Consider the following 19,790-nt stretch of genomic DNA (forward strand, 5'->3'; position numbering starts at 1 on the left):
CACTTCACATCATTGGTGATTTCTCTTAGGATTTTACTGACAGAAAATGTATGTGTCTGGATGCGTGTGCGTGTGTGTGTGCGTGTGTGTGCGCGTGTGTGTGTGTAGAGCCAAGAAACATGGAAAACACCAGCTACATTTAGTGTTGCACTAAAACATGCAGAGCAGGAAAGATCCAGGTCCAGCGAAGTCAAACACAAAAACTGATGCCAAGATCTTCTTAAGCTGCAAATTTAAATGCATCTTGTTAAATTATTTTTTTTGCTAATTTAGCCTCACACTGTAAGCTTTCTAGTTGATGCAATGGTTAAACTAAAAAAAAAAGAAAAAAAAAGACACCAATTCTATTCTTACAAAACTGCAAACAATGATAGGCATATTTGCTTCCTTAACTAACTTCTAACAAGAACAGAAAAAAGCTTCTCATCTTTTTCTCTCTCTTCCCTCTTTGACTCTACCCACTACTGGGGGGTTTACACACGAGAACCTACAGGGGTGGAGAACAGGGCAGGCAGGCTGGCCCTCCGCTGCCTGGCCCCGGGCTGGGAGGAGCCCGAGTGCAGGGGCAGCACCGTCTCCAGGGCCTTGGAGAGGCGGCCAGCGAATGTGTCCCTCTCAGAAGCGAGAGGTGCGCAGGGGGAGATGGTGGAGGTGTAGGAGGACAGGTCTGGAGGAGGCGTGGCGGGCTGTTCCGGAGGAACGGCCAGGGACGAAGGAGCGTGGGAAAAGGAGTACGAAGAAGGGGGGACGCAAATAGACATGCTACGGCTTCGACGGCCGTGTGACGCAGGCTGCAGGCCGGGGAGAGGGGATGGAAGAAGGTGAGATTAACATGGAAAATTAAAACAAAACAAAAACTTCAAGAGAACACAAGAGTAACCGGATGAACAAGGGAAAAACGTAACTGAAAAAAAAAAAAAATGCAGGTTAACATTTGTTAAATATACATTCTGTGGAAATCACAATGATCTGCCTGTTAAATCTGGAAGGAGATTATCACAAGAGGAACAATTTTCTGCGACTTCATCAAGAGAAATGGACTCAACAAGTATATCAAAATACAAAGATGACATGAATTAAACTTTAACCAACTCAGTGACAGGAAGTGAAAGAAGAAAAAAAAAAAACTGACTCTTAAACCAAAAGTGAATGGCCTGATCAGCTGGTTGCCTGGATCAGTAAGTGAATAACCGGCTTAATGTCTGACTATTAGACGAAACCTCTGACTGTGTTAAATACGGAAATTCTAACAAACCTTGTTTTCCTGCTTAAATTAGATTAAAGGTTGTAAATTGCACGTCTTGGTGGACCAGTGAACAAATGCTGCCTTTTTGAGGTCTATAAAGTTATTGGTGCAACAAAAGAAAACTATCCACAACCCCACTCCAAAACACTGCAAACTGTCATTCCAGCTCACTCCAAAAACACGCAGACTGCTCACTTCAAACAGCCGAGTCATTTCTATCACGTCTGTGAGCAGAGAGTCGCCTCGCGGACGTGACGTGACCACAGTGAGGCATTTACAGGAAGCTGCTACTTACCATCGGCTGCGGTGGCTGGGAGTAACCTGGATGTTGCTGCGAGGCAGCAGCCGGGGTTTGGGGGTACGGGGTCTGGGGTTGGGAGGGGGGCTGGGAGGACGGGGGGCAGCTGTAAGACATGGTCAGCTGACCCAGGTGGGGGGAGTCGGAGGAGAAAACCGAGGAGCCCTGTCCGCTGTCCAAACCGCCTTCAGCTAAAAATCAGAGAGACATGGAGGCAATATCCTGTTATTCTGCTGCAGCTTCACTTCAGCTGTACAAAGTTAAGGAAAGTCAAATAAAAAAAAGTTCGGAATCAGATGTGGGGTGTTTTCTGATTAAACATGGATCACTTGGCCTAAAGTCAGTTAAACAATGGGAAACCAGTGTGGATTCAACATGCATATTTTATTATCAGCAAGCTGTGTATAATTTAATACATCACAAATTGAACCCTATTAAATTTTTTCTTGTAATTAAACTCAGCTTGTTTTTTTAATTTTTTTTATAAATCTAATTTTCATTTAAGTACTTATCAATCTTATCAAATATAAATTAAAGATAAAAGTAAACTAGGTTTGTAAAACAGTTCCCGGTCCTACATGTGTGAGAGAGGCCCGTCTGCTGATGGTGAAGTTGTTCTGCCTCCGTTTCTTCTGTCTTCGACTAGAAACACAAACACAAGCTGCAGTCAAGCAAACGTCAAGTATGGAGTACATTCAACGACTACTGACCCGCCTGTGATAATGTGTGAAACACTAAAATTATTCTAACAAAATCTCACACGAAAACATTTCTGAAGTATCCAACCTTTAATTTCTCTGCATTTATTGACGACGTATATCAAGGGCAAATGTTCTTTTAGCTACTGGCTAATGGAAAGTTATTTATTTACGGCGGAGGATTTGACTAATGGGCCTGTTAGTCAATTTTGGAAACAAGTACAAATTCAGCCCTGAAGACAAATTTTATTGACATACTGGAATCACTTTTGAAATGTTTAAATGAGTTTATGTGTTTTTGTGCCCTGAATACACAAATAGTAGTTCACAGACAATGAATCTCAGATTGAGCAGGGAAGCATCATAAGTGAGATGGGACTTTTAAATACAGACTCGAACGATTGCAATAATGAACAAAACCTGTTATTTCATATAACTCAAACAGGGTTAAAACAATTTTTTGAAACCATCTTATCTGAAGGCACCACTCCAACAAACCTGGGTGTGTGGAGCTTTGAAAGCCTCTTGTTGCCGTTTCTCAGCCTCCAGCTTCCTCTTCTCCTGTTCTTCTCGCACTAGCTGCCTCTGTTCTCTCTTCTTTCGGATCAGAGACACGCGGTCCTTGATCGCCTTGGCCATGGTTTTGTGGTCACCCTCGGCAACATAGCCAGACTCAACCTGGGAGAAGACGCAGGTGATTCCCAACATGGATATTTTGCATTTTGAGTCACATTTTTTCCTCCCTTTAAAGAGTCGACATACCATTTCCTGCGCCACATCTTCAGGTACATCTCTGTTGAGGTCAAAGGAGAATTCGATGGCTTCGTTTTCTTTATATTTGCCTATAAAGATGTGAAATAGTGCTGTTAACAACTCTAAGGCCTCTAAGGAAAGCTCCTACACATAGATATTATGACTAAGCTTTATGCGTTTCCATATTTTTGCCTTTGAGCTTCTTGACGTCTTCTATCCTGAGCCAAAGTTTTATAGCAATCATCTCCCCATCCTCCTCCTCGGCAAGTTCAACCCTGACCCCCGTCTCCTCCTGGAAGAACGCGTGGTTCAGCAGGGTCTTTATGGCATATCTGGAATTATTAAGAAACATTAAAACATAAAGCTATTTAAAATCTACTAGTTCGGTAAGATAATGCCTGTTTATGTAAAAGAAAATGTGTCAGTCAGTTAAGAAGATTCAACAGAAAGCAGCAGGTTATTTCTGGTTTATCAAAATTAGAAACAACTCAAAGAGAAACAAAAAACAAACAAACCCAAACACAATAAATAAATAAAATTCAGCAAGCACATGTCAAGAAAAGAAATCCATACTTGGAGGCAGGTTTTGTCCCGTGACTCACCTCTCATCTTTGTTTGTTCTTATACAGCCCTCTATAATTTCCTTCACCTCAGGAATGGCCACCTTGTCAAAACTCGCAGGCTTTACTCCCTGCACACGATAAAAAATATAAAAAAACAAAAAAACAGAGGAACAATGAAAGCAAGGAAGCTTTCAGAAACATTAACACAGGGAGAAAAAGAAGTGAAATAAGCTTTGTTCTTTCCCAGGGTCAAATTTACTGCGACATCATCGTAGCAAATGTGCAGTTTTTTAGTTTTTAATCTCTGGACATAATGTCTGTTTTTGTCCATAACTTTAATAAAGGTTTTTAGCTTTGAACTGTGCTTTTGAAACATCTAATCCTTCTTACCCACATGTTTAACCGAGTCAGCTAATTGAATTCGGTGTTCAGGTTAAATATTTCCTGATCAGGTGACCTGCGGTGTCAGAGACTAGCTGGTAAAAGTTTGACCCCAGGACAAATTCCACATAAAGTCAGCTGAACAGGAAAATAATGAACCACGGGCCCCACAAGAGCAATTAAGAAGTCAAGAGCCAAATTTGAGATGTAACACCGACAGACATAATCAGCAGGGCTCCTGTAATAAACAATATAATGGCTTCCTGGGTACAGAAAAAATAATTAAAGCTCAGAATGTAAAATAGATTAAAAAATGGAACAAAATCTAAAAAATAAATTTAAGAAATGGTTGAAATTTAAGAAACAAAAGGGAGAAAAAAAGGGAAACGGAAAAATAAAACAATTGATAATAGAGGATTATGTAGTTAAACTTTCTACTGATGAATAGAAGAAACAATTATATCACCATTTTTTACATGTCTGGGAACATTTAAAACATTCAAAAATGATTATAAACCTTTAAATTTTTTAGATTTCACTTCATTTGTCCTTACTAACGATATTGATGCACCTCTGGGAACATTGTTAGTTTTTAAATTACCTGAACTTTACTTTACAATCCACTGATGAGCAAGTAAGAGTTAAAAAAAATTAAAATAAAGCATAACCAGCTAAAATTGAAGCTGAAGCTACTTTCCATAGGAAAACCTTAAAAGAAAAGTAAATAGCATATTAAATGCATTCAATTTATTGCTCTTTTTTCATAAATAAATCATTTAAATCAACATAACTGGGAATCAGGCGCACACATCAAGTATCAGCAATTATTGATGATGTAACATAACTCAAATTCTTAAAAACTCTCAAACAATAAACTTTAAAATTTGTCAAAATAGCAACTTACCAATTAAGCTGTTAAAGAAGTGAATGGAAATGAAAACAAAACTCAACAAGTTGATGAAGACAAAGTTGGGATCACTCAACCTGCAAACCAGAAAATATTCATCCTTCTCTTCCTTCACCTTTTTCTTTTCTTTCATAGCATGTTGCCTTCCGGCTGCTTCATCATGAAATAACAAACCCTCATATCTGTGTGCCACAAAATCTCTCTCTCACACACACACCACTGGGAAGCCAAACAAAAGTAGGACTGATGGACGATGTAATGGCATTAAGTCTGGTATAAGAAGGGAGGGATTTTAGTTAAATGAGGCTAATTGGAAAGAAGGAATGTTCAGCAAGGAGAAGAAGTTTGGCAAAGTATAAAAAAAATAAGCCATAAAAATACAATCATTTGATTTCTTAGACAAAATATAACCCGTCAGGAAATTGAAAAACAATCAGAAAACTATTTCAACTTTGCTACCTAAAAAAACCCCAAACATAATGCTAGCGTCTTGAACACAAATGTATCCTAAAATTAATATTTTTCTCTCCTATATTTCATATTAGTCATACAAAGAAAAAAAAGCAAATAACTACAACAAACACAAAAATGTAGTTTGTACAATAAGCTAGTTAGTGTTTGCAAGCTGTACCACTAGGCAACAAGATTATTAGCTTTTAGCCTTTACTTGGTTCCCCTCGACGACTAAAAGAAAACTGAATTCAAAAAGCAGCATGAAAATTAGGTTTACTTGTTCACAACCTGCATGAAATTCTGGTTTAATTTTTTTAACAAACTCCCAGCAGATGCAAAAAATTGACCTTATCACCTTTTTGACCTAATCCACTTTTAAATCTTTGAGTATTCTGGCTGAAAAAGTCCCATATAAATTAGGTAAAGACCTTCTGCTGGGTGCTTCGAGCAAGATGAGGGACCATTTGACAAAGCTCAAATCGTCTCAAGCTGCTATTTTGAACATGACTTCACTGTACTTCAATGGTCTCCACAGCAGCCAGAGATTTGGACTTTATGGATGTGAAAAAAATAATAAATCTGCTTCAACTGCGTGATGCCATCCTGTCAACATGAATCAAAACCTCTGAGGAAACATTTAGGTACCTTTTTGAATCCACAAAGAATTAAATCCTAACGATATCCTAACGATAACCAACTGCTTTGACTCCTTCCAATCTGGTTTCCGGTCTCACCACAGCACAGAAACTGCCCTGGTAAAAGTGTTCAATGACATCCATATAAATACGGACTGTGGGAGAAACACAGTGCTGGTTCTGTTGGACCTCAGTGCAGCTTTTGACACTGTTGACCATGAAATATTACTGAATCGACTGGAGAGTTGGGTCGGACTCTCCGGTCCAGTGCTTAACTGGTTTGAATCGTACATAAAGAACAGGGATTTCTTTGTTTCAATTGGAAACTTCTCATCAAAGAGGTCAAAGGTCACATGGTTCAAACCCCAAGGTTCAATCCTAGGACCCCTCTTATTCAATATCTATATGCTCCCACTAGCTCAGGTTATAACAGGAAATAATATTAGCTACCATAACTATGCAGATGACACACAGCTCTACATTACGATGTCACCAGGAGACTCAGAACCCATCCAATCACTGAACAGATGCTTAGAACAGATAAATGTGTGGATGTGCCAAAACTTCCTCCAGCTGAACAAAAACAAAACTGAAGTTATTATTTTTGGACCTAAAGAGGAACGATCTAGAGTCAGTGCACAGCTTCAGTTATTACAACTAAAAACCAGCGATCAGGCCAGAAACCTGGGAGTAGTGATGGACTCTGACCTGAACATTCAGAGCCACGTAAAGTCAGTCACAAAGACGGCCTTCTATCACCTGAAGAACATTTCCAGGATTAAAGGACTAATGTCTCAGCCAGATCTAGAGAAACTCATCCATACGTTTATCTTCAGTCGTATTGATTATTGTAACGGCGTCTTCACAGGCCTGTCCAACAAATCAATCAAACAGCTGCAGCTGATCCAGAATGCTGCTGCTCGTGTTCTCACTAAAACCAGGAAGATAGAGCACATAACACCAGTTTTAAAGTCTCTCCACTGGCTCCCTGTAGCTCAAAGAATAGACTTTAAAATACTGTTGTTAGTTTATAAATCACTGAATGGTTTAGCACCACAATACATTAAAGATCTGCTGCTGTTGTATCAACCTTCCAGAACTCTCAGGTCTTCTGGTTCTGGTCTGCTCTGCATCCCCAGAACCAGAACCAAACGAGGAGAAGCGGCATTTAGCATCTATGCACCAAAAATCTGGAACAAACTTCCAGAAAACTGTAAAACAGCTGAAACACTGACTTCCTTTAAATCTCAACTAAAAACCCACTTGTTTAGAGTTGTATTTGAAACGTAATAAATTGCAAATTTATTGACGGAATCTGACTTGGTGTTGTGTTTTTATTGTTGATTCTATGTTGCATTGTATCTTTGTGTTTGATTTGATGTAAAGCACTTTGAAATGCCTTGATGCTGAAATGTGCTATACAAATAAAGTTTGATTGATTGATTGATTGAAAAGCAACTGTAAAGGCAAACAAAGTTCTAATGCAGTAATACAAAGAGATATATCTGCGAGAATGAGCTCAGCGAGTAGGAAAACGTTTTTAAACAACAACCTTTGATTCCAACACCAGATATCAGTTTTATATGTTGCAACAATAAATGCTCTCTGAGGGCAGTGGGGAATGAAAAGGTGAAAATGTAAGAAAAATGTGGCTTAGTCACAAGAGATAACAAAATAACACCATATCTGTTGTTATTTAGCTCTACATTATATCAGCAGTAACCAATGTTACCACAGAAACAATCCATTCCATCCTACCTTGCCACCCTGTCTTCTTCAAAGTTTTTGGATTTATTTTAAACTAAAAGATACAGTTGTCCTATCCTTCTTCAATTCTCCACTTATCCTTCACAACGGGTTTAATTATTTGTGGCATCGGTGCAGCACTCCTCTTATTAGGTCATAGATTGCTCTAACTGAAGGCATCTCTTTGTTAGAAGGACAATTATATAACCGGCTAGATAAACGGCAAAAGACAGTGGAAGTGGAACAAGTAGATCTAATGTCCTCTGATTTGAAGTGGGGGGAGAAGGGTGTGGGTCGTCAGAGCTTTGAGGAGACGTACAGTCAAACATGCTGTTGGATGCATTATTCTGTAGGACGTTTTCTATAAAAGACGCTAAATATTAGATAAGAGAACAGAAAATGTGGAGCAGTAATGAATAAAAAAGCATTCGAGAGGACTGGTTGCCAGTCCAGAGAAACTCTGCTCACAGGCATTCAGAGATTTTATCACTTACATGAAAATTTCCAAATAGCGCTGCAAACAAAATGCAAATCTCCTTGGGCAACCAAACCCTCAAGAAAATCATCAATAACCTAAAGTATTTTTTTTGCTAACCTTTGGATAACCCCAAGAAGTGAAGGGAAGCTGGTGATCAGGCGGCCTGAGGCGATCACAAGGTGCCGTCACACACACAACTAAAGTCGGCTGTTTGGGATTTGTGTTTTGCAAAATGCTATGTTGATTAAAGTATATGAGAACTGTCTGCTAGGTAGACATTAAACAACCACATCCACAAAAACAGTTGAGTTATCCCAGGGCTGGGGTCACAGCAATAACTCAATAAGGTTTTAGTGACTCATGAAAAAATTGAAAGCGAGATTAAAAAGAACAGGAAGGCAAAACTGATTTGGGGCTGGAAGCCAGACATCAGATCTAAAACCACGCCGTCCGAATTTATTCTGCTCATGTAGCGTCTTAAATCAAACTGAGAACGAAGGGGCGGCGGAGGGGACACCAGGACAGGGGACGGGTTCTGTTTTCTCAAAGCGCTACAAGTAATCTAAATCTGAATCTTTTCAATTAGATGTGCAAGCAAAACAGAAGCGGTGGGAACGGCAAGGACTGAATCAAACAGTCTCTGAAACTAAACTTTGAAATGATCAGAATATATTTTGAAAGGTATTTTTAACAAATGACATCAATAGTAATTGATGTAAACGTTGTTTAAAGTTATCCAAATAAATAAAAACATTGAACATTTAAACACTCGTTCTGATGTGCTTTAATGAAATCAAAGAGCTTTTATTTAATATGGTTTTGCAAGCACAGCAAAAAGAGAAAGAATTTATTGAAAGAGTTCAATATTTTGAAACTCAGCTTAATATTGATTCTTTAAACCTACAGTGAAATATCTCAAATATCTCCCTTTATTTCTTAAAATGAGACCTTAAATTCAAATGTGTCAGAAAATTGGAGTAGATAAGATCAATAAGATGAACAGTTGGTGTATTGATCAAAGACAGATGGACTATTGAACAGATGAACAGAGGGAGAGATTGAATACTGAGTTTTATCGGAGTTTGATTCATTGTTGGGATTAAGAATCGAATGGAGCTGGATTGATGGATGGACAGGATGGCAAATGGAAAGATGGTTGGACAGAGGAAATGAAGATCAATGGATGTATGGATTTTTAGAGATACAAGTATTTCCCATACAAACTACACAAAAACCTTGCCCGTTTAAGCTAAAAATATGGCAGAAATAGAAGAGTAAATACAATAAACTCAAGCAGTGAGGTCCAAATCTTTAAGTTGACGCTGTTGCGACCCGACATGATCACCTTCCATGTTTTTTGCAACTTTCCTTTTTTTAACTCTATTTTGCGAAACGAACAAAATAGAGTTGCAGTGAGAGGGAAGAGTGCATAGAAGGACTAATCAGAACAAAAAACAGCATCATATGACTGAAACTCCTGAAGCTCATGCCAAACTTATTAATACAGTCAGTAAACAAGTGCGGAGGGGAAACAGCGGACACAGGATGGAGATATGAGACAAAAAGACAAACAAGACTTTCGGCTCCGACCTCTAACTGCAGCAAAACTCTTGACGGAGGAGCTCAGAGGAAGCAGAGACTTACACTCGTTACCCGTCTGTAGATCTGCGCCGCATTCTGGCATTCTGAGTAGGGATACTCGGAGGTGGCCATCTCCAGCATGCACATCCCGAAGGCGTAGACATCTACGGATTCATCGTACTTCTCCTCATACATCTCAGGAGCCATAAACTCCGGGGTACCTTTAAAAAGACAACAAAAAAAAAACAAAACAAAAAAAAAAAAAAACAGGCAGAAATTTAAATGTCTGAATCACCACAATATTTCTTGAAATATCCCAGGAAAACGCTCGCATTCCTGACAGTCAAATTCAGGTCGTAAAATGTAATTTAGAAAAAACATGCAGCAAACCACAAAGTTGTACGTGGTCTCCGTAATTACTACAAACAATTTGTGGACCTCGCTTAAAGGTAGAGGAGAAAGGAAAAGGAATTCGGAGCCATCATGAAGAAAATACCTGTGGTCAGCTACATGGCTATTCAACTGAAAACAAGCCAGGCTTTTATTTTCTTTATGTGTGCAGCCATTACATCCTCAGACAGCCTAACCCCCAACATACCAGCAGACACGCTGAAGCTACTTTCCAAATACCTGCAGCTCACTTTAACAACTAGCAATAAAATTAATGTGTGTGTAGATGTTTGCATTTCAAGTAGGTATTACTCCTGCAAAATATGCAGGCCGTTTCCCTTTAAAACTTCGGTTGTTATTCGCCCGAACGTTTCTCTCACCTATGACACTTTTGGCGAAGGAGGCCCTCTTCAGTGTGGCCAGTCCCAGGTCTCCGATCTTCACAGAGCCCGTGGGCCCCGTGATGAAGATGTTGTCGCACTTCAGGTCCCGGTGGATGATGGGCGGGGCCCTGGTGTGCAGGAAGTGGAGACCTTTAAGGATCTGCCGGCACCATGAGCGCAGGACCTTGATCTTCATCACCTTAAAGCGCTTCAGGTATCTGAAACAGGGGGTGGAAAGGGAAATTAGAAACGGTGTCAGGCTGAGCAGGATGCTTAAAATGACATCAGTCTGTCTCGTCTGTGGGCTGAAATCCAAACTGAACCTCAACTGTAGACAGTTAAATCACAGCTTGATTGTTTTTATTAATATTTTTTGGAGAATCTGCATTCAAGTAGCCAAAAAAAATAAAAATAAATAAATAATTTTTGAGGGAGACACTGACAGGAAAATTAATGAGTCCAAATCAAGGTTTGGCATTGCAGACAATAAAGACAGGGGAGCAGACGGAAAGGGCACAACACATTAGATAAAATATAACACTTATATAACCGTTGTTTTCTTCTGTCAGACAGTCCAGGCCTGAGCAGCTCATTATAAATTACCCCATCATTGTGCACAAACTCAAAATTAGAATGGCCATTATTGAAATTAATTCCCCTGCCTGTAAAATCAGAGGCAGCCTAAAATACCACTCAATTAAGACATACAAATACAAAATATTCCCGTGAAAGCTTTCCATTATGGCAAGACTTTAAATACGGAACATAAAAAAGCAAACACAGGCAGACAAGCATTGATGAAAGAAAGATGTGGACTTTTAAAACTTTTAAAATATCAGAAGCACAATCCTTTCCCTATTTTTCGTGACTGCATAATGACCCTGGATTCAAGAATGTAAGCTGCAAAGTAAAAGCTCTTCTTATCTTTTGAGATCGAACGAAGAAAGGCTATTTCACCGATTAAGCGTTACATTTCGAGCTCCTAAAACGAAAAGGATCCAAACATCGTCTCCATAAAATATAAAATGTTCATCATTCCGATGCAACAGCAGAAGACATTTAGACCCACATCATCAGAGATGCTCCTAATTTGGTTTTAAAGAGTGCAGGTGGCCTTCAATCTCACATCTCGCATCATTCATTGCATCTTATAAATACAAGACAAGCGATTCCTGTGCTGCTTATTTCAAACCCATTAAATCGTGATGACTGAGAACAACAAGCAATCATTTACTGTGCACTTGTTGCATTTTTAACCTTAAAGCAATTTAGACCGGTTCGTTACCTCTACACACTTATTCCTGTTTGGTACATGAATGTTTCGAGCCTCTCCCAGCACACACCTTGCGGTAAACAGGGAGACACCCACTGAGAGGCCGCCATGTGATTTTTAGAGCCAACACAGATCCACACCTGCTGGTGGTTTAAAACGTGTCAATCCACCTGGTTCGCAACGACAGCACAGGAGAGACTCGACCTTAAAACTGAAACGTTTTTAATTTGAGTAAATCAACTGAAATGGTTACAGCGCATTGCTACTGTTTCTACTGAAGAGTTGTAAGAGGAAATGACCCATCGGCTTTCAGCCATGTTTGTTCGCCAGCATTTAAATTCAGGTTTCTTACAGTTCTCCAAAAGAAGGATTTGAAATGGCGCAGACTTCTTCTGATCAGCTCAATGATAAGGGAGATCTCCCATTTGCTTAAATGACCTTATTAAACAGGAATTACAATATAAAGAATAAAGTGATTTACAGTGATTATATTTGTTAGAGTAACTTCTGCATCTTAAACTAATCTTCTCTTTGATCTGATCGGGTCATTCCCAGTTCAAGCTTAATCCGTTCTCTTTACTTATGCTAAAAAAATTTAAAAAAACTCTAGGAAAAGAGCTGCTGACAGCCTCCAGCTGCAAATCTGTCCAAGCTGATGAGAAATGGCCTAAAAACTGTTGGTCAGGAAATCACAAGCTAGTCCTCTCCAACAAACATCTCAGTACACAAACACCAGCTAAGATGTCACTGGTTTCATCAGCAAAACCAGTCATGAAATACATTTATAATTACTATCTGCAGTGCAGTTTATGATTTTAATACAAATATTACAAGTACTGTTCAGCTGAACATAATGTGGTGCACACTGCTAAAGGGTATGGTATGAAATGGTGCCACAACATTAGAGAAATGACAACCTTTTAAAGTTAATGCTAGTTAAATATCCTGTTATGAGCAGATCTAAGCTGACAGAAGTACTACTATGTATTACTTCTGTCATACATAATTAAGTTTAAATTGAAATGTCAAAACTAAATTTCCAACATAAAACAAAGAAATTACTTCCTCAGTAATGTCCAGTAAATTCTTTAGTTTGTTGGCAGCACAAATACCCAATTGAATATAAATGTGTTTTATATTTTGGGTATAGCTCACATTTTTTGTACACTTGAAAATGTAATCTCCCACATGGCAATAAAATAAAATTAAAGATGAATGATGAAAGATTTTACTATTATATCAAACCAAAGACATTATTACTATCAAGACAGAACTGTCTCCAACTATGTGGTTAGCTTTGCTAACAACAGCCTGTATCTTCTGTCCTTTCTCTAATCTCATTAAAATTCTTACACATTCAGTTACAACTTTCACACTGAAGAGTGTGGTCACTGCAACATGGCAGTGACATGGTGTGGTGCGTTCACAGTCAAACGTAAAAATGTTTCGATTCCGGTGACCAGAGGATTCATTGCTGCATCTCTACCTTGCACAGATAACAGTGTGAATAAGCTAAAAGAGCATTTTAGCTTATTTACTGCAACATGAGACTAAAATATGTAACACAAATAAAGTTTTTGGCTTATTGGAAGTTGCTATATAAGTGACAAAAATACTTTCATTGAATTCACGAGTCATATTAATATTCACTAAACTAATGCAAAACACGGATGTTTAAGTCCAGAACACTGTGGTTAGTGCTTTACAGGAAGTGCTTTAAAAATCAAAAAATATGTTGAAAAATTATACTTCAAGTGTACCACAAAAAGTGGATCTGCCTTCTCTCCCTCATTTCATCTTTTATTTCCACTTCCCACATATCGCGCAGAAAACATGACACCTCGTTTCCCCTCCGTCTCCCATTCCTTCACCCGTCTCCTCTGCTTTATTTCTCCCCCGTTCTGGAGTCAAAGCGGCGCTGACAGACAAGTTAAACCCTGTGGCACGCAGAGGCTCTGAAGTGACACTGCGCAGCCTTTCTCCCACACAAAGTCACTCAAACTCGCTCTTATTCCAGGACACAAATCCAAGTACGCAGATATGTATGTCACCTTTAAGGTACTTTAGTAATATTTGATAAACAGCAAAAAGCAGGACAAACTTTTCTTACAAACGCAGTGCATAAAGTTCCTTTCATGCACTGTAGCGGTGCTGGTCAGGATTTCCATCTTCACCATCTTTCTCCCTCCCTATCAGGCCCCCCACCATCTCTCTTTCTTTTTCCACTGCCTCAGCACAGCCCAGCACCTCTCCTTTCTGAGAACTCATCTGGACTGAAGCCGAACCCCTGCACAGCTTTCATCCTGTCCGTAAACGCACCACCACACAGGCTACAAGTTCTCACAAAAACCTCAAAAAGAGCTAGCTGCATGCGGAAAATAAGCTTTAATCTTGATGATATGTTGATTGGAGACTTTTTAAGCAAAGCTGCACAAGTTTCAGTGTAGTGCAAGTGGGAAAGCATTCTGGTTTTATTATATTTTAAACGACATGTTTTCATTTATCAGGAAATTTAATGTTATGTCATCAAAAGCTGCAGAGCAAAAATGTGTTTAATAAATATGAGTTTGTAAATTCAGATTGCATTCGTTCATAATGAAGTCTTCCAGCGGAGGGCGCCACTCTCCTGAAAAGTACTCTGACAAATACTTCTGCCTCCTCTGTCACAGGTGAGTCAGTGGTTTGTCACGTCCCCCTCGGTGCTTTTTTTTTTTTTTTCAAATTACGTCGAGCGTCTCTCCAAGATTCTTCCGTCTCCCCCCAACTGTAACAGTCTGGTCATATATCAGTGCTCCTCTACCCACAGCACAGAGGAGCAACGCCAGGAATGAGAGGAATCTGCAGCAGAAACAGCAGCTGGCAGGTGTGCTGACGGTGTCCCATGATGCACCATGTGGCGCGAGCTTATTGCCTTTTTTTTTTTTTTTTTTTTGCAACAATGACGTACACAGACGCGCGTCTGTTCCGATCAGCACAGAGAGGCATTTAGAGATGGAATGTCTATTTTTAACACATTGAGTTTTGAGAATGGGGCAGGCGGAAACTGACTGATGTCAGTGGTGCTAATATCCAAACCTGTATATTGTAAAGTCTCTTCATTATCGCACTTTTTTCTTTTCTTTTTTTTTGGATAAGACAGACGTGTGTTAGAGTGGCATAGTCAAAGTCCAGAGCTTAATCCAACTAATAATCTTTATGTTCACAGGCACACTCCGTCTGAACTTGAGCAACTTTACAAAGACGAATGGGTGAGATATTCTGTCTGTACTTCTGCAAATTCTCAGAAGACTAAAAGTGGTTTTACAAAGTATATGCTCACAGGAGGGAACAAAACAACTGTATGCTATATATACAAGGAATATTTGGAAAAGTCATTTTACAAAGCATAAAGTGTAAAAGTGCATTACAAAACACTTTTAAGGCTCCTGTACTCACGTTTTCAGCGTGCCAGATGTCATGAGCTCAGTGACAAGAACAATACATTTCTTTCCTTTGCACAAACCCTCCCAGGAGTCATAGAAACGGACAATGTTAGGATGCTGGAGACCCTTCAACATCCCGGCTTCCTCTTTGAACCGCTGGCGCTCCGACTTGGACAGCTTACGGTCCTGCACACAGGACAGAGAGAGAGAGACACTTGGTAAAGATGAGGCAAAACAAATGATACATACAAGCAGTGCACGATGGAAATCTGATTGCGAGACTTTTTATGTCAAATCAAAGACATTAACATAGTAACTGCGATTACAATCAAATCTAGGGGAAGGAAGAGATAATCAGCAGAGGTGAAGCTGACTTTCTACAAAATGAGTCAACTGGTTGAGCAAAAACAATTTGGTTTTAATGCTGCATCTAAACAGAACAAAAAATTCAAAAACAGATCTTGAAATAATTCTCGCCTGTTCACATCAATGTGATCTTTTGCCTTCAAGTCAATTAAAGCCACAAACATCCATTAGAGGGAGTCTGAAAGTCCATCATCTCTTCCTCCTTCAGGCTGCAACATGTTGCTCAGATTGTTTATAGCAAACTGGTTTCTCAAGTTGAAATAGGCAGCCATATCCTTTGCCAGATGTTATTTCATCATCATGATTATTCGGAAACAAAACTTCAGATGAGGGCTGTAATTATTGCTCTGGTGAATATTATGAAACCCTTACAAATATAATGAAAAACATCCTTTTAATGAACAATAACTCTTTCAGTGTAAAGGCAAGGCACTTGTATAAATAACGAGGAATGGAAATGCGTCAATCAAATCTAGATAAGACATCACTGAAGTTTTCAGGAGAAAGTGACCTAATTAAGGATAAAAAAAAAAGTAAAACACTGCACAGAGGTTGTTTGAATTATGATATTTTTGGGTTTAAAATATGCCTGTGTGTGCTTTCTTGCTTTCATCCATTGTGCTTGAACAAAATTTATTAGTCCTAAACCGCTAAATGACACATTCGGCACTTCGCTGGCCCAGAAATAAACATAATCTTTGCAGTAGAAAAAGGTGACGGATCCTCAATTCTGAGGGGATTTGTGTACAAATAAAGCCGCAATAACCTCAGTGACTCCAAACTATTAAGCTGCATGCCAAACATGGACTTCCTACAGCCGGTGAAAGGAGACTGCACCAGATTTAGGCAGAGAAAAAAAAAAAAGGTTTTAAAAGCATAAAAACCAATGATTAAACTGATATCCAGAATGTTTTATGTCAATGAATGTCTGTGACCCTTTTAGAGGATGAAACGTCAGGGGAGTAGCAGACAGATGAACACAGAAAGAGCAACAGGGTCGGCTATTGCTGAATGAATTAAACATTAAAAATAACGTTCAGTGGATTATGTGAGATAAAGAGGAAATCTCTAACTTGAACAATTCAAAGATACAGTTTATTCCATGATTTTTGAGAAAATGTCCAATTTCTTTAGAGGCAATAAGGCTACTCTGTCTTTCAAACAGAAAGTAGCATATTATCGTCAAGTGATAAAAGAGATGATGCACTGCTTCAGATTACTGAAAAAGCTCAATAACCAGCTCAGGGAAACGGAGTCACAATGAGCACCTCTTCTGAAATGTTTTTTTAAGCTTTTAGAAAAGCTTGTGAGCAACCTCAAAGATTAGAGGAATAACTGAGGTGATGAGCTCATACTGTATAACCCAGAGCTCTGTCTCCATCATATGACTTATTCACTCTCCAGCACATTAAGGGGCTTTGAATCACACTGAAGCTTTCAGAAATAATGCATCTCCGTGGAAGAGACGGCCTGAAAAAGCTTATCCCTTCATCATCCTGCTGCTGCCGCTGCATCCACTTCTCCTGATGATAGCCATTAGCAGCCGACAGCACAAATCATCCACTAAGCTTTACTCCCATTATTTTCTTCTTCGGCTCTTTTTCCCCAGCTGCGATCACATGACCGGATTGACTGGTCACATGACTGTAGCCGCTGGTCACCTGACTGCCTGGAAGACAGTATTGCATTTCCCAGCAGCACTTAAGAAAGACCCAGATGACCCATAACACTTAGAGCCCCTCCACTGGGCATTGGATGGTTCTTCTCTTTCTTCACTCCAGAATCATTCAGCTATTTGTGCCCAATGTGTGTATTGCCCCCAAATGAATCTGTTAAGAAACTATATAGATTAGGCTTAAACCTGATGACAAACATCTTTGCTGTAAAAATATGTACCCAAACAACCAGTGCCTTTGATTAGAGTCGCAGCTTGTCTGCAGTGTGGGTCCACTTAATGTCCAGCGAAGTGACAGAAACATGACCACATGTGTGCATATTTGTGTGTCCACAGACAGACATGCCTAGAGACAGCAGACAGGAAGTCTGAGAGGACTCACTAATCCAATATTAATGTTTGCTTTTTTAGTCTATAAATGGACTGAGAAACAGCAGAGGAGTTGAAGATGCCACTTAGTACAGTACAGAGCCTTGCAAAAGATTTCCCTGCCACGGCAGCGCTTTCCCATTTTTGTATGACGGACCAACACAGAGCGGAGCAAAGTTGTAAAGTGGAACCACTTATTGTTTTCTTGTTGAAAGGTCAACCTGCAACATCTTTTCCTCCAGATATGCCCTGTATTTGACTTATCCTAACTTAGAAGCTTCTCTGTCCCAATGAAGAAAGGCATGCCCACTGCATGACACTGCCACCACTATGTTTTACGGTACAGATGGTGAGTGCAAGGTAAAGCTTTCTGCCTCAATGTTTTGCAAGTGGATAAAAACCATACAATATAGAGTCTCATCTGACCAGAGCTTGTTCTAAAGGCCAGATTTGACAAGTGCACCACTGGTAGTGGTCAACACCCAATTTGTGTTTCCATTGACTAAATAATTATGCATATTGGAATTACAAACATAAATTCTCTTAATGGAAGCAAAGCAATTTTGTTATGGAAAGACATTTTTTCTCATCACGAGTCGTGATCAACAACCGGATGTTGCTACTGGCAGAAAATATGAAAACAACGACAGGAAGTGGTAGGAGGACAATGGTGTGGAATGGTTTTTCAATGACATCACATTAACGTATCCAAGTGTGATTTTACTTGCATTTCTAACTTAATGGGAACACTCCAATTATGAAATAGTGTGTTTTTTTCCTACATTAGTAGAAAATCAAAGTTTTGTGCACTTCTGTAATGGAAACACAGGTGGTGTCTGTGCTGGATTTCTTTTTTTTTAAAAAAGGGGTTTCTTAGATTTTTGCCAGAAAATATTTAAAACCATATTTTTTCTTCTTCCTTCTCACAATAATGACTTAGTTTGTGTTGGTGCATTGCATAAAATCTCAAAAATGCATTGAGGTCTGCAATTGACAAGAAAAAATGTGAAGAAATTCAAAAGATTTTCTTCGCAAGGCACTGTACGTGTGTAATAAAAAGACTAAAGGGATGTCAGGATGTGGGTTAATCTGATCCATAATACATAGGTTCTCTTGTTGAGTGTGGTTGTTTTTCTCCCTCCCTCCCTCGTTCCAAAAACATCATGAGGTTTGAGTTTGCCAGACTCCAAAATATCCCCTCATTTTCCAGTTAAGATCATCTCTTTCAGGTTCTCATGAACCCCTTCCACCTCACACAGAAATGCCCGCGCACTTAAATCTGCAGCTTCTTATCTGCCACTCGCACACAGACGCTTCTTTTCGGCATAAGGACTTCACACTCTCTAATCCCGGGCTCTGCATTGTCACCGCCTTCCCTCAGCCAATCTGAGGGCTTCAAAGAAGCCTCCTATACATCCCTGAGTATGTGACAGCTCTAATTTTGTCTGGCCTATTTCTGCTCTGCAGAAGCCAACCAAGGACAGCACACACACACACACACACACACAAACAGATCACATAGGCTCTCGCAGACAGCCCGACAAACAAGCAAACGGGCAGAAACGCAATCTGCACTGTTACAGTTTTATGTCATTTCCTGCAGAGGAGCAGAAAGTCGATACCCACTGATCAGCTCATATAGGTCTGGATGTCCCGCTGAGTTTTAGCACTCTGCGATCATCCGCTCTGCCCGTCTCTGGGCTGTCGCACACCAACCAGCGGCAGATGGGCCGAGGCTACAGCTGACCGCTTTGCTACTTGTGCCAGCAAACAACTATTCTCTCACGGTAAAACCAGGACTCGAGGAAAAAAATAACAAAATAACAGAGTTCAAGGGTAATAGCTGGGCTCTCTCCTGGGGAGATTAAATTTAGAACAATAATTGCATCTGATTATCTGAGTCCAAAGACCTGTGCGTTTCTCAGGGTTTTTGTGGAACTGGAGCAATTTTCTTCTATTTACATGAGGGACCAAACAAAGAAAGATGAGAGGAAATTGTTAATTGGTTGCTAAAACCTTAATTTTATGTGAATTAACTTATACTGAACACATGCAAAACCAATTGGCTCCCTGGGTAGGGTAATGTTTCCAAATTAAAGGGGAAAAAAACTTGTAAAAATAAAAAGAGCAGAAGGACAAATAATTTAATAAAAGCTATTATGATAAAAACACA

At 39.5% G+C, this 19,790-nt stretch overlaps 1 protein-coding gene across 16 annotated transcripts in view; it reads right to left on the bottom strand.

Moving 5' to 3' along the window:
- The window catches only part of wnk1b (WNK lysine deficient protein kinase 1b), an 89,418-nt gene that overhangs the window by 32,037 nt on the left and 37,591 nt on the right, over window positions 1-19,790 (bottom strand). For all 16 annotated transcript variants that reach the window (XM_044108107.1, XM_044108106.1, XM_044108115.1 and 13 more), the window contains exons 3-11: window positions 15,221-15,393; window positions 10,510-10,730; window positions 9,803-9,960; window positions 3,598-3,686; window positions 3,188-3,327; window positions 3,005-3,084; window positions 2,741-2,920; window positions 2,123-2,186; window positions 1,542-1,735 (exon numbers count right to left, since the gene is read on the bottom strand). In XM_044108107.1, the coding sequence (XP_043964042.1) occupies window positions 1,542-1,735; window positions 2,123-2,186; window positions 2,741-2,920; window positions 3,005-3,084; window positions 3,188-3,327; window positions 3,598-3,686; window positions 9,803-9,960; window positions 10,510-10,730; window positions 15,221-15,393 (1,299 nt within the window). The remainder of the gene's footprint in view (window positions 1-1,541; window positions 1,736-2,122; window positions 2,187-2,740; window positions 2,921-3,004; window positions 3,085-3,187; window positions 3,328-3,597; window positions 3,687-9,802; window positions 9,961-10,509; window positions 10,731-15,220; window positions 15,394-19,790) is intronic.

Source organism: Gambusia affinis, linkage group LG23 (assembly GCF_019740435.1).
Source record: "Gambusia affinis linkage group LG23, SWU_Gaff_1.0, whole genome shotgun sequence".
NCBI classification, from domain to species: Eukaryota; Metazoa; Chordata; class Actinopteri; order Cyprinodontiformes; family Poeciliidae; genus Gambusia; species Gambusia affinis.